The 20,526-nt window shown below is 39.9% G+C and overlaps 1 protein-coding gene across 7 annotated transcripts in view; it reads right to left on the bottom strand.

The window, feature by feature from the left end:
- nme7 (NME/NM23 family member 7) overlaps positions 1-20,526 on the bottom strand; it is a 259,259-nt gene that overhangs the window by 91,748 nt on the left and 146,985 nt on the right. For all 7 annotated transcript variants that reach the window (XM_063050744.1, XM_063050742.1, XM_063050746.1 and 4 more), the window contains 2 exons: positions 17,512-17,619; positions 3,166-3,332 (listed from right to left, as the gene is read on the bottom strand). In XM_063050744.1, the coding sequence (XP_062906814.1) occupies positions 3,166-3,332; positions 17,512-17,619 (275 nt within the window). The remainder of the gene's footprint in view (positions 1-3,165; positions 3,333-17,511; positions 17,620-20,526) is intronic.

The raw sequence follows: 20,526 nt of genomic DNA, 5'->3' as shown, positions 1-20,526 counted from the left end.
GGAAAAGCCTAAAAGAGCTTGTAAGAGTGTTACACTTAGCATAAAACTAGACATAATTAAGCGTTTTGATCGTGGTGAACGAAGTAAGGACAAAGTGAGTTTGGCTTGTAGAAGCTGACGAAGATGATGTTGAAGAGATTTTGGCATCCCATGACCAAGAACTGATAGATGAAGAGCTGATGCAATTGGAAGAAAAAAGGATAACAATCGAAACCGAATGAGTAATGATAAAGTACGACTTTAATTTTGAAAGGGTACGTCGGTTTAGAAGATATTTGCAGGATGGTTTGAGTCCTGACAAAGAACTGTGATAGAAAAACGCGCGAGGCTCAGCAGTCAAGCAAGCCTTCCACATCAGACGACGAGCCTCGACCTTCGACATCGAGGCGGGCAGTCATAGGAGAAGATGAGCCGCCTGCTCTAATGGAAACAGACGACGAGATGACACCCCAGTGTCCCACCACTCCAACACCCAGGCCACAGACAGATACCGATTTACGGTGAATGCAGCAGTAGCCAGGAGGCACACAGCACATCTTTAAGAAAAAAGCTGAAATAAACATGCTAATTAATTAGGTGCCACCGACACGTAATTGTTGGCCCAGATCAGAGACGACGCAGTTGGCAATCCCCTCTGATCTGGGTCGACAATTACGAGTCGGGCAGCACCTAATTAATTAGCATGTTTATTTCGGTTTTTTTCTTAAAGATGTGCTGTGTGCCTCCCGGCTACCGCTACATTCCTGCACGCTTCGCGGCAATGTATCGCTCGGCGGCCTGGAGGGTGGGGGCCACTGCACCACCCAAACTCCGACTCAGCCTAACACACCATCATCAGTGTGCTCGGCGCTGTCCCGATTCCGGTAAGTGATACTACACCGTATTTCTACTTTATATAGGCTGTGTATTTTTGTGTGTTATTTGGTATGATTTGGCAGCTTCATAGCTTAATGGTTACTGGAGAGAGTGTTCTTGCCAACAGCGCTTGTGTGAGATTTTCTGCCGACGGCGCTCGTGTGAGATTTTCGCTACGGAGAACAGTTCAGTAATGATTGTGGAAAAGTATTTCTACTTTATATAGGCTGTGTATTTATCATATCATTCCTGCTTTTACTATATGTTACTGTTATTTTAGGTTTTGTGTGTTATTTGGCATGATTTGGTAGGTTATTTTTGGGTCTGCGAACGTTCACAAAATTTTCCCATATAAACAAATGGTAATTGCTTCTTCGCTTTACGACACTCCAGCTGACAAACCGTTTCATAGGAACGCTCTACCTTCGGATGGCGGGGGAAACCTGTAGTTGTGACATGGCAAGGACAGAGTTTTGCTAGGATAAGCTGCTGAAGGCATCTGGTTGTGAGTGAGAGTGACAGAAAAGAAACATGAACAGCAGAATGCAACAACTATGAAATGACAGCTGTAGGAAAGTTAGGTTGTGCTCCAAAGAAATAAAAATTGAACAAATATTACAGATCGAAGACCCACTGCAGAACCGGGCAGAATAAATGAGTTACCTGAAATTAAACAATTAGATATCAAGTCTAGAAGGCTAGAAAATACCCTGACAAAAGAACAAGCTTATGATGAACCACATAACAACAGTGTAGAGATTCACAGACAGATGGAGGAGGACGGGGTGGAAGGGCAACCAGCAGCTTAGGGCCAGCCCTTGGAACTGAAGACAGGTGCTGCACAAAGTAGTCACTTAATCTGCATTTGCTTTCTCTAGTGAACAGGAGGCCATATCGCGAGCACCAAATGCAATAGAATTGGATAGGAATGTAACTGAATCAATGCTTCACTTGGAAAGACTGCTTGAACACCTGGACAATGAGAAGAGATGAGGTGAAATAGCACAAATAGTACATGATGTATCGTTGGTTATATGGGAGAATGCTTTGATAAGGAGAATGATTGAAGTGAACAAAAATGGACCAGGGAATCAAACAGAAAAATCCCTTCAGAATGCTGAAAGAAGGAGGGAGGGAAGATAAGCCTGGTGATGGAAATTGCAAAGGATAATCCATTGTTTACAGAAACTGGTGGGATATGACTAGTAGAGGAGCACAATCCCTGCACTTTCCAGAAGAGGGTGGGAGAATAGAAATGCAGAATATAGGTGGCATGTAGTCAGATGTGGCAGAGAGAGAAGCCACCGCTCAGAAAGCCACGGTGGCAAACACACTCAATGGCCGATTATTAGGTGCCCCTGTTTCTAATGAAGTGGTCACTTAGTGTATGCCTGTGGTCTTCCACTGCTGTAGCCCATCTATTTCAATATTCAACATGTTTTGCCTTTAGAGATGCTCTTCTGCACACCACTGTCGTAACACATGGTTATTTGAGTACTGTTGCCTTATTCTCAGCTTCAATCAATCTGGCCATTCTCCTCTGACTTCTCTGATTGTCAAAGCATTTTTGCCCACAGAACTGTCTCTCACTAGATTTTTTTTTGTTTTTCCCATCATTCTCCGTAAAACCTAGGAACTATTCTGCATGAAAATCCCAGGAGATCAGCAGTTTCTGAGATACTCAAATCACCCTGTCTATTGCCAACAATCATTTCACAGTCAAAGTCACTTAGGTCACATTTCTTCCCCATTCTGATGTTTGGTCTGAACAACTGAACCTCTTGACCCTGTTTGCATGCTTTGATGCATTGAGTTGTTGCCACATGACTGGCTGATTGCAGGTGTACCTAATACAGTGACCACTGAGTGCATGTATACAGTCTTTTCATTGGACTGGATACACCAGACACATTGGAACTGGGAGAATGGAATGGAATCCTTAAAGAAGGGAGGGTGGGAGTGAGTAGTATTGAAATTGCTACAGGAATCAGTAAACATGTGGTGGATATTTCACAACTGCCATAGTCAGACATACTGGGCATTAAAACATCTTCAATTTACTGGAAAATACCAGTAAGAGTACTAGCATCAATCTGGTTATATGCAACTCAAATCAACTATCTAGGATCTAACATCTGTAAACAGAATACAAAGAAATAATCCAAATATTTACAACATTTATGACAGCAATTAAGCACTCAGCTTAAAATTCAAAATGGCAAATCAAAAAATGCTGCAACACAGTACGAGGTCTAATTCTCATCAGTAATTAACTGGATCTGTAAACATACTTAGGAATTAACTTCTTACTTCTGCTTCTTACTTCCCAGTCTGCGTGCTGTATATTGGTCCCCATAGTCCACCAATCGCAGCTGACGAGCGTATACAGTAATCATACTGCCAACAAACAAGTCTTCTGATCGTAATTCATCATATTTAGTTCGTTTCAGAAAGGTACGATGGTTTTTAATGTCAAACTGCAAAATGTCAAAAGCAGCATCGTTAATCATAACATAAAAGCAAATCTCAAAAGCTAAAGCAGAAACATATGAAATTGCACACGTCTTCAATTGAATAATTTATGTTAATCGGGGAGGGGAGGATAAAATAAGTTCAAGATTAATTAAAATGCAGAGATCTACATCAGATCATCCTTAACACCCTTAAATTATGTGGCATTCTTAAAAGAAAAGAAATAAATCAAAGATGGAGGATCAAGGACCAATTTTATTTGCCATGTACTGTACACGTATTAGCAATTTGCTATGGTGCATTGGTCAGGGTGTGAATGTAACAAAAAGCTGCATTCAACAATTATAAAGAATTATGTAAAAAATAAAGTTAGAAGTTAAAGTACAGATATAGAATAAAATGTGCATAATTAATATCAGCGTGTATTTACAATTCAAATAGCATTATAAAAAGTGGTTTAACGTGTGTATGGTTCAGTATAGTGACAGAGGTAATAAATGGGGGGGGGGGCGGTGTAATTAGAATTGTTGATCAGATTAACTGCCTGGGGAAGAAACTTCTAAAGTTAGCGTAAAAGAGGCTTTTGCAGGATTTTTAGCATCCACAATCATTTTTCCTGTGTAGCCAATGACCTTTTCTGTTGACCTGACAGTTCACTGTAGTTTTCATATATTGTGAGAGGATGCTACACCAAACCAGGCAATTATGACTGACGTGAGGATGCTCTCCAGGATGGCACTGTAGAATTGTACCAGTATGCTTTGGGGAAGACAGAATGTTACCAGCTGGTGTCAGAATACATCTTTTGCTGAGCCCTTGTTAAAGGATGAGTTATGGTTCCCCTAGATGAGGTCCTGTGAACTAATAATGCCCAGGTACCCGAATGTTGAAACACTGCTAATTGATGATGAGTGGATGGAGAAGAGATAACGATGGAGGCACGCCTGGTCGCAATGGCTTCTCCAGGTCCAACAAAAGGTGAAAACACTTTTCTCCTAAGAATAAGGCTCTGTTGGATATTGGTAATGGAAAAAACTGCAAGCCCAGTTCATTGGAAAGACTGATGGCAGGGAAGCTGTGTGGCCTCAGTTGTTGCATGTACCAGGCCTTCATGCCCTGGTGTTACCTGTTACAGCTATCCAGGGAGGAGGTGCCAGAGGTGGTGTGGGAGAGAACAGATGCTCTGTGGGCTCTGAAATCCAGATGGTTGGGGTCTGGCCCCTGCAGGCTGGCTTTCCTGTTGGTGCTGCTCTCCAGTGTTCACTCCCTGGAAGACAAACTGGTTTGCATTCAGCTTCCGCTGACCTAGCACAAGTTGAAGAACTTTTGTGTACTTGTTCTTACAGATATGTGGCTCCCGCACAACATCCCAAGCACTATCAATCTTCAGGCCATGCCAGTTTAGAGACTTGTGCCAATATTATTTTTGTGACTGTATGTTCTGTGTTTTGGACATTGGCCCCAAGGATAATAACTGTTCCTGAACCTGGTGGTGAGAGTCAAAAGATTCCTGTACCTTCTTCCTGATCGCAGCAGCAAGAAGAGAGCATGACCTGAGTGATGGGGGTCCCCGATGATGGATGCTGCTTTCCTGTGACAACACCAAATGTAGATGTGCTCAACGATGGGGAGGGCTTTACCCATGATGGACTGGGTCGTATCCATTACAATTTGAAAGATTTTCTCTTCAAAGGCATTGGTGTTTCCATACCAGGCTGTGATGCAGCCAATCAATATACTCTCCACCACACATCTATGGGGGATTGTCAAAGTTTTAGACAGCCTGGTGACCTAGACTGGAGCTTACACATTGCTTTAAATATTTCATATCAGTTAGCATTATTTGCATGCTCATTCCACAAACGACAAGAAATGCATAAGTCCAGGATGTCAATATTAACCTTGAAGCAATCAGTACGCTTGTTGGCACAATCACCACCACCTCATATTTCTACATTCCAGATTTCCTCACATGACACTATTTTAACCAAAGTCAGCACCATTGCCCAAGGGTCTAGGAGAGCAATTCCTTTGCCTCTATGAAGCAAATTTTCCTAGAAATTAGTGAAACAATAAATTAGTAGTTAAGCATTATTCTAAGAGCACAGGTTAAATGGGATTGGCACCCAATGATAGTTTACAGCAGTGGTAACACAGTACCTTACAACTACCAGTCTGCTTATCTTGCAAAGACGAGCAGGCAGTTTGCAACAACACATAACTTGACATGACATCAAAGTATGATTGAGGTACCAAGCATGACATGAACAGCAAGGACCAGGTGAGACTGGGAAATAACTGAAAGAAAAATCAGAAATCCAACAGGAAGGTAGCCCTGATTCAAATGATAAATTCAAAATATAATGTGCTGGTTATAGCAAATATTATAGCATTATGGCCATAAATTCATAAATTTATTCAAATTAATAGATATTGCCACTGAAAAACATGGAATAAACTGAAGGCTATAGCAATTTAGTATACGAACCAATGAAAATTATAGTTAACAATCGCTGTTGCAGCTGGAGACTACATTGCATTGGAGTAATTTATGATGAAAATCCAATTTCAAAGTCTATTTGTATTATCCTATTTTCCAGCAGATTAAAGAGTGATTAAAGGTTCCATCCTTTTAGCAGATTATTTTAAGCTCCTTACCCCTTCTGTGAATACAAGTTGCTCTAAATCCAATATTGGTTTTAAGGGCAAAGAAAATGAATATCCATAGTACACAAAACATTGATATTACAATGATGATTAAGTACCATAAAATGCTAGATTAGCAGGAGCTCCCAACCTTTTTTTTTAATGGAATTGACCAATACCATTAAGCAAAGTGTCCATGGGCCCCGGGTAGGGAACCCCTGTAGGTAAATACAGTAGCGTGATATTGACAAAACTCAAAAGTGTCATCTCTATTTCATTGTGTTATCTTATATGCAAAATAACATTAAACTAGAAATATACTGGACAAGTACAAGACCAGATCAAAAGATGTTTTCAATTAAATTATTCAATTCTTACCCATCCCAACGATCTTAGATCAGAAATGGGTTGGTAAGGGAACGGGGCATCCTGATAAACAATGTTTACTTTAATGAAACATTATCTCAACCAATTAAAGAAATATCTAATTTTGTAGTTCCACAGAAATTCTTAAGTTGGAAAGAGGCACCAGGTAGCAGAATCAAATCAAAATGTTTACAGTCACATTAGCAATCTTAACCTGATAAAAGTGATAGTGCTACTGTAAATTAAAATAATGATATTGTGTCATACTTGGCGGAGGAAGAGGAAAACATTATGGATATCCACAGATTTAGAATATTGATGATTCAGAGACAAGAGTCCTACAACTAATGGAAAAATTAAGGACCAACAAATCTCCAGATGCTAAAGGCTTCCATCCTAGGGTTTCCAAGGAACTAGTATAAACACGACTTGCTCAAATGACAATCAGAGTATTTGTATAGACAAATAACAGAGTTAATGTTTGAGGTTGATGGCCTTCCTCAGTTCTTCCTAGTTTACGAGAAATAGAAAGAAATTTCAAATGCATAGAAGTGTCAGAAAACAAATACACATATACATACAGACACAAACAAACATTTGTGCAGTTGTAAGAAAAAGTTTGTGAACCTTTCGCATTTACCTGGTTTTCTGCATTATTTACTCAATAAAATGTGGTCTGATGCTCATCTAAGACACAATAGACAAACACAATCTGCCTAAACTAATAACGCACAAACAATTGTACTTTTCATGTCTTTATTGAACACATTATTTAATTATTTACAGTCCAGGCTGAAAAATGTATGTGAACCCTTGTATTTAATAACTGGTAGAATTTACTTTAGCAGCAATAATCTCCACCAAACATTTCCTGTAGCTGCTGATCAGACTTGCACATTGGCGAGGTGAAATTTTTGATCATTCTTCCATACAAAACTGTTTCAATCCATCAATATTTCTGGGATACATTGCATGAACAGCCCTGTTCAGGTCATGCCATAGCATCTCAAATCGGTTAAGGTCTGGACTCGGACTTGGCCATTCCAAAATACAATTTTTTTTTCTCTCTTTTTAAACCCACTCTGATGTTGATTTACTCTTGTGTTTCAGATCATTGTCTTGATGCATCATCCAACTTCTGTTAAGTTTCAGGTGGCGGACCGCTACCCTAACATCCTCCGTGATGCTCCTTCCACCATGCTTCACGGTTGGGATGAGGTTTTGTTGTTGGTGTGCAGTGCCTTATTTTCCTCCAAACATCTATCCACAGAACATTGTCCCAGAAGTATTGTGGAGCATCCAGGTAGTCTTTTACAAGTTTGAGACATGCAGCAATGTCTTTTGAGAGCAGTGGCTTCCTCCCTGGTGTCCTTCCATGAACACCATTTTTGTTCAGTGTTTTTCTTATAGTGGACACATGAACAGAGACTTTAGCTATTCCTGCAGGTCTTTTGCTGTTACAGGTCCACAATCCCTTATCCGAAATCCTTGGGGCCAGTTGCATTTCGGAATTCAGAATTTTTTGGATTTCAGGACCCCCCTCCCCTACCAATACCAAAAAACACGTATGCTCAAGACCCTTATTTAACCTGCCTCAGTGCGGTGGACTTTAGGACCCAGCGGCGCACCAAACCTACGCACATCCTCCCATATACTTTAAATCATCTCTAGATTACTTACATTACCTAACACAATGTAAATAATTGTTATACTGTATTGTTCAGGGAATAATGACAAGAAGAAATTTTATTTCAAACAAAAACATTCAATAAAACATAAAAATATACAGCTTCAAACGAACTGAATCAAACACATGGTAAATGACTTATTAGAATAAATGTAGAATGTCACTGTCACTATAAAACTTCAGTAACTTGTCATTCTGTTTATTTAAATCATATACAGTGGTAGTTCCAACACTATTTTCTATAGTAAGACGCCGCACAGACACACCACGATCAAGCTTCTGCAATAACTCCACTTTCTGCGTTATTGATAATGATAGATGCTTCCTTCTCTTTTTCTCATTGTTACCCTTGGGGATATCTGCAGCTCTTTTTGACATTTTCACAGTGAAATTAAACACAAAGTCAACAGTGAACACAAAATATCAGCGAACAGCAAACGCTCGTGTAACAAGTATGAGCGCTAAGCCACAACTGATGTCTGGCGGCTTCTGCCATTGCTGCCACGTCACACCTGAGTGACGTCAGCTGTTGGCGAAAAAAGAAACTTCGGCTTTCAGAGCATTTTGGATTTCAGAATTTCAGATAAAGGAATGTGCACCTGTACCACTGGGTTCTCTTTCACCTTCTTCAGCATTGCATATTGTATTCCTGGTGTGATCTTTGCAGGATGCCCATTCCTAGGCAGAGTAGAAATAGCAATGAATTTCCTCCATTTGTAGACCATTCCTCTTACTATGGACTGACAACACTCAGGTCTTTGGAAATGCTTTTGTAGCCTTTTTCAGCTTCATGCACCTCTACAATTCTTCTAAGGCCCTCTGACAAGTTGTTTGAGTGAGGCATGGGTGCACACAAACAGATCTTTCTTGAGAAAGAAAGTAACCTGACTTTGTGTGTCTTTATTTTTAAATTGGCAGGGCACCTCTCCGACCCACACCTCCAATCTCATCTCATCGATTGGAACACCTGACTCCAAATAACTTTTGTACAAGGCATTACATCACAGGTTCAAATTCTTTTTTGAACCTAGACTGTAATTGTTTAAATGGTGTACTCAGTACTGACAAGAAGTACAATTGTTTGTGTGTCATTAGTTTAGGCAGATTGTGTTTGTCTATTATTGTGACTTGGATGAAGACCAGACCACATTTTTTGAAAAATTAATGAAGAAAACCAGGTTATTGCAAAGGGTTTACAAATATATATTATTTATAAAATCTTACTGTATTACTTCATTTTCCCCTGTAAATGCCTGCAAGAAAATGAATTTCAAGTTAGTACTTTGATAATAAATTTACTTCAAACTTTGAACGTGTGCGTCGATCAGTCTCCTAAAAGTTTTTTTAAAAAGTGATAAACGAACAGGAAATTATGGATCAATCATCCCAATAGTGTGCACATATTTTTACATAGAAACCCTGAATACAGTAAGAGGCTATTCAGCATTTCCTGTCAATCCTATGGCAGTTGCTATATCCCACTCCAATGAGATAAATCACATTAGTGGAAGTGTTAGTATTAGTAGTTGGTATCAGTATTAACTAACCATGATGAAAATTAGGAGCGACAATGCAAGTGTCTCATTGCAAAATGCCACTCTCAGTTATCATACAAATTTACTTCCTTTCTGTTTTACCTTTGTTAAGAAACAATCAAGCAATTTAATTTCAGAACAGGTTTATAAATCAGTCTTACTGTACATGTGAAATTTGTCGTTTTGCGGTAGCAGTACTGTCCAAAGAAATAAAATTACTGTAAATTACAAAATAAATAGTGCAGAAAGATTGATGAGGTAATGCTCACATGCCATTCAGAAATCTGATGGCAGAGGGAAGAAAGCTGTTCCTGAATTGCTGAATATAGGTCTTCAGGCTCCTGTACTTCTCTGAGGGCAGTAACAAGACGGAATATTCTGGATAGTGAGGGACTTCAACTGAGGAACGCTGCCTTCTTGAGGCACCAGCTTTTGAAGATGTCCTTGATGGTGGGAAACGTTGCATCTGTGATGGAACTGACTAAGTCTACAACTTCTTGTGATCCTATGCATTAGAACCTCCACACCAGACTGTGATGGCACCAGACAAAATGTTCTCCACTATAAAGCTACAGAAATTTGCAAGAGTCTTTGGTGACATACCAAATCTCTACAAACTCCTAATGAAGTGGAGCTGCTAGCATGCTTACTTTGTGATTGCATTAGTGTTGACATCCAGGAACTTCAAGCTGCATACCCTTTCCACTGCTAACCCCTCAAAGACGACTGATGTGGTTTCTCCCAACTTCCCGTTCCTGAAGTCCACAATCATTTCCTGAGTCTTGCTGACATTCAGTGAGAGGTTGTTACTGTGATAATACTCAAACAGCCAACCTTTCTGAATCCTGTATATCTTTTCAATGCCATCTGAGATTTTATCAACAACAGGAGTATCATCTGCAAATGTATGAATGACATTTGAGCTGTCCCGAACCACACAGTCAAGAGTCTGGAAAGAGTAGAGCAGTGAGCTAAGCATGCATCCTTGAAGTATGCATGTGTTGACTATCAGCTAGGAAGAGATGTTATAAGACCATCAATATAGGAGCAGAATTAGGCCATTTGGCTCCTTAGGTCTGCTCTGCCATTTCATCAAGGCTGATCCAATTTTCCTCTCAGTCCCTATCTCCTGCTTTCTCCCCATATCCCTTCATACCACAATCAATTAAGAATCTATAAACCTCTGCTTTAATATACATAAAGACTTGGCCTCCACAGCTACCTGTGCCAAAGAATTTCACAGATTCACCACCCTCTGGCTAAAGATTCTAAAAGGATGCCCCTCTATTCTGAGGCTGTGTCCTCTGGACTTAGAATCTTCCACCATAAGAAACATCCTCTCTACATCCACTCTATTAAGGTCTTTCACCATTTGATAGGTTTTAATGAGGTCACCCCTCATTCTTCTGAATTCTAGTGAATACAGCATCAGAGCCATCAGATGCTTTTCATATGACAAGCCATTCAATCCTGGAATCATTTTTGTGAAGCTCCTTTGAATCCTCTCCAGTTTCAACACATCCTTTCTTAGATAAGGGGACTCAGATAAGGATGCTGTCGAAGTTGCATGCCATCTTGGACAATGTCTCCCATCCACTACATAATGGACTGGTTGGGCACAGGAGTACATTCAGCCAGAGACTCATTCCACCAAGATGCAACACAGAGCGTCATAGGAAGTAATTCCTGTCTGTGGCCATCAAACTTTACAACTCCTCCCTTGGAGGGTCAGACACCCTGAGCCAATAGGCTGGTCCTGGACTTATTTCCTGGCATAATTTACATATTACTATTTAATTATTTAAGGTGCAACTGTAACAAAAACCAATTTCCCTCAGGATCAATAAAGTATGACTATGACTATACCTGCTCACAATACTCCAGGTGAAGCCTCACCAATGCTTTACAAAGTCTCAACATCACATCCTTGCATTTATATTCTAATCCTTTTGAAATGAATGCTAACATTGCATTTGCCTTCCTCACCACAGACTCAACCTGCAAATTAACCCTTAAGTGCACATGCACTGGTCGTGCATGCAGCCTGTTACAGCTGTTCCGACTAGTTTTCTTACTTTTTTATCTGTTGTATTTTTTTCCCACGGTAATACGTTGAAGCTTCACCCTCTCTAACATGCTGGTGGAGAGAATTTTATCTGGGTTTTTAGCGCTGTAAATAGTTACATTCGGACAGGTCTCATTAGCGGGGCAGCAATATGGTCGCATTGTTTATTCCAGGGACCAGTTGATTGCGCTTCTGCCGGCCGGTTTAGCGAACAGAGCGGCGGAAACCCCGGCTGAAATCTGGAGGAAAACACACAGAGGATGCAGAGGGGGATCAAAAAGGTGAGGAAAGAGGACCAGGTCGAGACAACAGAGACTTATGGAGAAGAGGAGTTCTCCATTTGGACTGCACGTGGACATACCCAACCAAAACTTTTCCATGGAGGGCTTCCAGACTGTTCGGGCTGACCGGAAGTGCACTGAGAGCGGTAAGCATAAAGGAGTTGGGGGCTTGCTGTTCTGGTTAACAATGGATGGTGCAATCCTGGTCAAATTACAATCCAGGAACGTGTTTGTAGCCCCAATATTGAACTTTTTGCTGTTGGACTCCGGCCATATTCCACTGAGATACAACACTGGGCATCATGGGAGGTTGTTCCTGCCTGTGGCCATCGAACTTTGCAGCTCCTCCCGTGGAGGGTCAGACACCCTGAGCCAAAAGGCTGGTCCTGGACTTATTTCCATCTGGCATAGCTTGGACATTGTGGTCTGATTGTTTGTGGTTTTTGTATTTCTATATTTATGCTCTATTCTTGGTTGGTGCAGCTGTAACGAAACTCAATTTCCCTCAGGATCAATAAAGTATGTCTATGTCTATGGAATCCTGCACAAGGACTCCCAAGTCCCTTTGCACCTCAGTTATTTGTATTTTCTCTCCATTTAGAAAATAGTCAACCTTTCCATTTCTTCTACCAAAGTGCATGGTCATACACTTCCCAACACTGTATTTCATCTGTCATTTCTTGTCCATTCCCCTAATCTGTCTGAGTCCTTCGGTGGCCTCTCTACTTCCTCAAAACTACCTGCCTCTTCATCCATCTTCATACAATCTGCAATCTTTGCAACGAAGCCATCAATTCCGTCATCCAAATCATTGACATATAACGTAAAAAGAATCGGTCCTAACACACATCCCTAAGGAACATCACTAGTCCCTGGCAGCCAGTCAGAAAAGGCTCCTTTTATTCCCACTCTTTGTCTCCTGCCATTCGGCCACTGCTTTATCAATGCTAGAATCTCCCTTGTGATCCCATGGGCTTGTAGCTTGTGAAGCAGCCTCATGTGTGGCATCTTGTCAAACGCCTTCTGAAAATCCAAGTACACAACATCAACTGATCTTCTTTGTCTATCCTGCTTTCTACTTCTTAAAGAATTCCAACAGATTTGTCAGGCAAGATTTTCCCTTGAGGAAACCATGCTGACTACGGCCTATTTTATCATGTGCCTCCAAGTACCCTGAGACCTCATTCTCAATAATTGAATCTAACCAATGAGGTCTGACGATGGTTTCCTTTCATCTGCCTCTCTCCCTTCTTGAAGGGTGAAGTGACATTGGCAATTATCCAGTCTTCCAGAATCTAGTGATTCTTGAGAAATCATTACTAATACCTCCATGATCTCTTCAACCACTTCTTTCAAAATCCTGGGGCATACACCATCTGGTTCAGGTGACTTATCTACCTTCAGGCCTTCCAGTTTCCCAAGAACGTTCTCTTTAGTAATGGTAACTTCACATACTTCATGCCACTGACACCTGAAACTTCCACCATTTGGCTAGTGTCTTCCACAGTGAAGACTGGTCCAAAATACTTATTCTGTTCATCTGCTATTTTGTTGTCCCCATTACTATCTTTCCAGCAATCCAACATCTTCTCTCATCTCTCTTTTATACTTTATGTATCTGAAGAAACTTCTGATATCCTCTTTAATATTATTGGCTAACTCTACTTTTGTATTCCATCATTACCTCCTTCATGACTTTTTTTTTAAAGTTATCTTCTGTTGGTTTTTAAAAGCTTCCCAATCCTCTAACTTCCCACTAATCTTTGAATCTTTGTTCTACTATATGCCCTCTCTTTGGCTCTTATGTTGGCTTTGACTCCTTTTGTATTCCATGGTTGTGTCATCTTGCCTTTAGAATACTTCTTCCTCTTTGGGATGTATACATCCTGTGCCTTCTGAATTGCTTCCACAAATTCCAGCCATTGCTGCTCTGCCGTCATCCCTGCCAGTGTTCTTTTCCAATCAATTCTGGCCAACTCCTCTCTCATGCCTCTGTAATTCCATTTACTCCACTGTAATACTGATACATCTGACTTCAGCTTCTCCTCAAATTTTAGGGTGAATTTGATAATGTTATGATCACTTGCCCCAATGGGTTCTTTTACCTGAAGTTCTCTAATCAATTCTGGCTCATTGCATAACACCCAATCCAGAATAGCTGATCTTTTAGTGGACTCAACCATGCACTGCTCTAAAAAGCCATCTCGTCAGTACTCTAGAAACTTCCTGTCCTGCAATCCAGCACCAACCTGATTTTCCCAATGTACCTGCATATTGAAGTCCCCCGTGCCCTTGTGGCATGCATTTTCTATCTCCCATTGTAATTTTGAGGTAACATTCTTTTGCTGTTTGGCGGGCTGTATACAACTTTCACTAGGGTCTTTTCACACTTGCAGTTCCTTAGCTCTATCCACAATGATTCAACACTTTCCAAGCCTGTCACCCCTCTCTAATGATTTTATTTCTTTTTTTTAACCAACAGAGCAATGCCGCCCTCTCTGCTTTCCTGCCCATCTTTTTGATATGATGTGTATCCTTGTACATTAAGCTCCCAGCTATAATTTTCTAGCCATGATTCCGTGATGCCTGTAAGATCATACCTGCTAATCTGCAACTGTGCTGCAAGTTGATCTACCTTATTCTCTATATTGCGCACACTCAGTCTTGTATTCACCCTTTTCAATTTTGTCACACCATGCTCAACCATTTGATTCACAACATCGTCTGGGGTCTTACCAACATCTGCCTCCACAATCTTCCAATAACTGTTCTGGCACTCTGGTTCCCATTCCCCTGTCGATCTTAGTTTAAGCCCCACCATGCAGCATTAACAAACCTTCCCACTAGGATATGAGTCCCCCTCCTGTTCAAGTGTAAACCATCCCTTCTGTACAGGCCCCTCCATCCCTGGAAGAAACATCAATGATCCAAAAATCTTATGCCCTCCCTCCTACACCAACCCCTTAGCCACATATTAAACTGTATCATCTTCCTAGTTCTAGAGTCACTAGCACATGGCATGGGGAGCAATCCTGAGATCACAACTCTGGAGGTCCTGCCCTTTAACTTAGTACATAATTCCCTTAACTCCCTATGCAGAACCTCGTCCCTCAATCCTACCCATGTCACTGGTACCTACATGGACCATGACTTCTGGCTGTTCACCATCCCACTTAAGAATGCTGAGGACTCTATCTGAGATATCCTGGACCCTGGCACCTGGGAGGCACGGACCATCTGGGAATCTCTTTCTCACGCACAGAACCTACTGTCCATTCCCTTAACGAATCCCCTATCATCACAGTGTGTTATCAATAATCCAAACTGATCTCTCAGTGATGAAGCCAAGGATCCAGTTCCAGATGGTGGTACAGAGGCTTAGGTTTTGAAGCTTGGTGGTGAATACTGAGGGGATAATGGTATTCATAAACAGCAACCTGATGTACAGTATATTTTGCTGTTTTCTAGGTGTTCCAACACAGACTGAAGACCCAGTGAGATTGCGTCTGCTGTAGACCTGTTGCGGCAGTAGGCAAATGGCAACAGGTTCAGGTTGTTGTTCAGGTAGGAGTTAATTTTAGCCATCATCAACATCACAAAGCACTTCATTATGGTAGGTATGAGTGCTACCAGTTTACAGTCATTAGGGCACTTCACCCTGTTCTTCCTGGGCACCAGTATGATTGCTGCCCTTTTGAAGTAGATGGGAAGCTCAGACCACAGCAAAAAGAAGTTGAAGGTGTCCTTGAACATACCAAACAGTTCGTTGCCACAGGTTTTCAGTACCCAGCTGGTACTCAGCACACACTAGTATGCCTTGCAAGGGTTCATCTTCTTGAAGAATTTTCTGACCCCAGCCTCCGTGACAGAGATATCAGATGCTGTGGATCAAAACATGTTTCAAGATGGAAAAAAATTAAAGTACACTATTATCCAGTTCATGGGAGATTACTATTTTACTATTTTTAAAATGTCTTTAATATATAAATGCCAAGCAATACTTACATCAATATAATCCATCCCTCCCTTGCATATGAGTTGTAATGAAAGAAATCACAGGCAATCAACGGGCTTTATCTATGATGTAACTTCACAATATATTATTTGTTAAATGGATAAAGCTAGGGTCAAAGACAGGGAGACTTGAAATCTCATAGTAGGTCAGAAAGAAACATCTTGGTTTTCAGATGTATCATGTGGATTACATATAGCGTACTGCAGAAAAACCTCAAAAACCACTAGCCAGGAAATTACCAGAGACTCAAATTACCAAAATGACTGAACACACTGAAAGTTTTACAGTTGATCAGTGAGAGACTTGCTTCAAATACAGCATGTTGTTGGTTTTATTGAAGAGCTGATATAGGTGGACAGGACATATCTCTACAAGTTATTTATATGTACATAAAAGACATTTTATCATGTCCTTCAAAACAGATACATACACAAGTTGAAGTTCACATTATTAATTTGGCTAGGCCATTGTCTGAGCAGCAAGGCACAAAAGGAGGAGAAACGCGCAGGTTCCCTGATTGCTCAAATCTAAGAAATGAACCTGCAAGCTGTTTACATAATTACATAGATAGCAAGGCAGAAAGACCATTGATAAAAAGAAATAAAGTGAATCAACAGAAGCAAAAAAAAAAACAGGGTATCAATTAGGACTGTAAAGAAAAAAAACTTCCTAAAGTGATGAAAAGTTAGAAACACAAGTTCAAAGATCCTAAAAGGTCCATACACAGATTTGTGTCATGGACAAGCAAAACTAAATCACAAAGGTTAGTGGATACTCAAAGGGCTTGGACACAAAAAGATAAAGACTACCCTTTAATCATAAAAGTCTACAAGTATTGTGGAGATCTAGATATTCCAACACAGGAAAGATATAGGTTTTAGAGGAAGAATCAATAGATAACAAGGATATACTTAAAAAAATAGGATTGTATTCTGCAGATTAGAAGCTGCAATTTAAAAATAATAAAACAAGATAATAGGTTGATATGGAACAATTATTTTGATTGGTTAGGAAGTAAATAACAAGGGGCTATAATGTAATTAAAGCTGAGACTACAATGAAGTTAGGAAAGAGTTCTAAATATTGCAGTTTTTAAAAACACAAAACTTAGGAATCCCATAACTTACATAATCATTTCTTCCCATTGCAGCAAGGAAACTATTGATGTCAAAATGTATTGGAAACTTCATTACTCATTATAAGTAAATTGATGATCAAAAAATAACATTTAATAATAATTCTTGGGCATAATCATTTAATACAAGTATTATGTTTGAACAAGAGCAGAAAAAACAACTACATATAACTAGGATGAGAAATGCACTAAGATGATGCTTTGCACATAGATTTTCTGGAGGAGGCTCTGGAAGGTTACAAAAATAAACAAATAATTATAGCACTGATTAGTTTTTACTTTTCTTATGAAATTTAATTTTAGGTCCATAAGAATATTTTGATGCATGTAGTAATGTTGCAACTTTTTATTCAATTGCATTAAAAAAAACTTATAACCAATTATAGCCACTTTGAATTGGAGTCCAATGCAACAATTCAAATAGAAGTAAAAACCATTTAAAAATATCTTTTACCATTTCAATAGATCCATCTTTTGGATAATACAGGAACGTATAACGGCGAATTAGACTTGCATTGGGATCATACCATTCTGCAATGAATGATAATTGTTCTTCTTGATTCTAAAAAGGAATCATACAAAGATAACAAATTTTAAAATTTGACAGTTTAAAAATAAATAAATCATTTACAAATGGTTATTTTCAAAATTAATTTCTCAAGCTGATAAAGTAAAATTTAAATTGTTTAAAATATTTAATACTGAAATGCAATAGCATTCTACATACAGCAAGTTTAACTAACAAATCACTTAACAGTAAGGCTCACATAATTATGGTCCTATGTAAATGATTCTGCATGCTGTATAGGAGATTAACACTATATGATGAATGAAAACCATCTTCATTCCATGAACACAAGGAATTCTGCAGATGCTGGAAATTCAAGCAAAACACATCAAAGTTGCTGGTGAACGCAGCAGGCCAGGCAGCATCTCTAGGAAGAGGTTCAGTCGACGTTTCAGGCCAAGACCCTTCGTCAGGACTAACTGAAAGAAGAGCTAGTAAGAGATTTGAAAGTGGGAGGGGGAGGGGGAGATCCAAAATGATAGAAGACAGGAGGGGAAGGGATGGAGCCAAGAGCTGGACAGGTGATTGGCAAAAGGGGTATGAGAGGATCATGGGGCAGGAGGCCCAGGGAGAAGGAAAAGGAGCGGGGGGGGAGGAAAAACCCAGACGATGGGCAAGGGGTATAGTCAGAGGGACAGAGGGAGAAAAAGGAGAGTGAGAGAAAGAATGTGTGTATATAAATAAATAACAGATGGGGTACGAGGGGGAGGTGGGGCATTAGCTCCTGTCTTCTCCTATCATTTTGGATCTCCCCCTCCCCCTCTCAAATCTCTTACTAGCTCTTCCTTCAGTTAGTTCTGACGAAGGGTCTCAGCCCGAAACGTCAACTGTACCTCTTCCTAGAGATGCTGCCTGACCTGCTGTGTTCACCAGCAACTTTGATGTGTGTTTCATTCCATGATTTCACATTTCAGGAGCATCGTAAATAGTAAAAAAAAAATAAGATATATCTAGATAAACCTGTGAGCAATGCAATGAGTGATCTCTAAAATTATGCAAACATATAAACATATTAAATCATAACTTAAATTGAATTTAAGTAGGCTACATTGCAATTTAAAGTTTGCCAGTAGCAAACAAATGACAACCAATATTACACTGAATATTCCAACTTTTAGTAGGTATAAAATATTCTAACTTTCTAACAAAAGAGCAGATGGTTTGTTTAATTCCAACCATCCATGTCACTTTTGCTTGGCCACTGGGAGCACAAGGCACTGTCCCACTTCCCCAGATCATATTCCCACATCAGGTTACCCTATGTACTTAGAAGTGGTAGATCCTCGCAATAAACACCAACATTTATGTAACTGAAGGAGATTAGAGAGAAGACCAAAACAAAAGAATATCTAACATGGCTATGAACCATTTACTTTCCCATCGTGAAATCCGAATGAAGAAAGTGAATGAGTGGAGTTGTTTAGGGCACAGGTTTAGCATTTCAGATTTCTGGCATCTGCAGTTTTTTAATTTTTTCTTTTACTATCCAGAACAAAGCAGGCTGCTTGACTGATATCCTATTCAGTATTCCCTCTTAAAAAATGCAAGAACCTGTTGTAAGCGCACCCAAGACTGGCAGGGCAAGTTGAAAAAGCAGATTTTAAAAAAACATGCTTTTCAACAAAGAGACACAGATTATAAAAGAAAGAAAGTCATGTTAAAACATCTGAAAACAATGGGTCAACCACAACCAGTCCAGTTCTGAGCAGCATATTATAAGAAGACTGTTTCCATTCAAAAATAACACTTAATAGATTGATTAGAATAATACCGGGGGGAAGCTGCGGCTGTTCTCCTGACTGCAGAAATGCTTAACTGGAAATTTAAAAGTCATGCTGAAAACAATGGACAGGTTGAGCAAGTAAATTAACTTCTCAGTGAGAGATTAGTAAAAGGCACACGAAGATTAAAAGGTAACTATTAAAAGAACCAAAAACACAGATCTTATAAAAGAACACTAATCTTGCATGCAGATGGTGGCAGATGAAAAAGAGAGTTAGATAAAAATTCACAGGGAAATAAGGAAGTACAAGGAAGAAAGAAAGACAGTGACTACCAAATAGAACTTTCAATAGGCCAGCTACTTGACATCACCCGATTAAAAAAGTAAAAGTACATATGTAAAGCATTAAATTTAATTTCAGAAGATCTGTCCTAGGACCAGCACAGAAGTGCTATTATCAGAATCAGAATCAGGTCTATTATCACAGGCATGTGTCGTGAAATTTGTTAACTTAGCAGCAGCAGTTCAATGCAATACCTAATGCAGAAGAAAAAGTAAAAGTAAATCAATTACAGTATACATATATTGAATAGATTAAAAATCGTGCAAAAAAACAGAAATAATATATATTAAAAAAGTGAGGTAGTGTAAACGGGTTCAATGTCCATTTAGGAATCAGATGGCAGAGGGGAAGAAGCTGTTCCTGAATCGCTGAGTGTGTGCCTTCAGGCTTCTGTACCTCCTACCTGATGTTAACAGTGAGAAAGGGCATGCTCTGGGTGCTGGAGCTCCTTATTAACAGACACTGCCTTTCTGAGACACCGCTCCTTGAAGATGTCCTAGGTACTTTGTAGGCTAGTGCCCAAGATGGAGTTGACTTGACTTGCAACCCTCTGCAGCTTCTTTCTGTCCTGTGCCATAGCCCCTCCATACCAGACAGTGATGCAGCCTGTCAGAATGCTCTCCACGGTACAACTATAGAAGTTCTTGAGTGCACTTGTTGACATTCCAAATCTCTTCAAACTCTTAATGAAGTATAGTCACCATCTTACCTACTTTATAACTGCATCGATATGTTGGGACTAGGTTAGATCCTCAGAGATCTTGACACCCAGGAGCTTGAAACTGCTCACTCTCTCCACTTCTGATCCTCCTATGAAGATTGGTGTGTGTTCCTT

Source organism: Mobula hypostoma, chromosome 6 (genome assembly GCF_963921235.1).
Source record: "Mobula hypostoma chromosome 6, sMobHyp1.1, whole genome shotgun sequence".
NCBI classification, from domain to species: domain Eukaryota; kingdom Metazoa; phylum Chordata; class Chondrichthyes; order Myliobatiformes; family Myliobatidae; genus Mobula; species Mobula hypostoma.
Note: the sequence above shows the minus strand (reverse complement) of the source record. Positions and strands in the feature narration are given on the sequence as shown.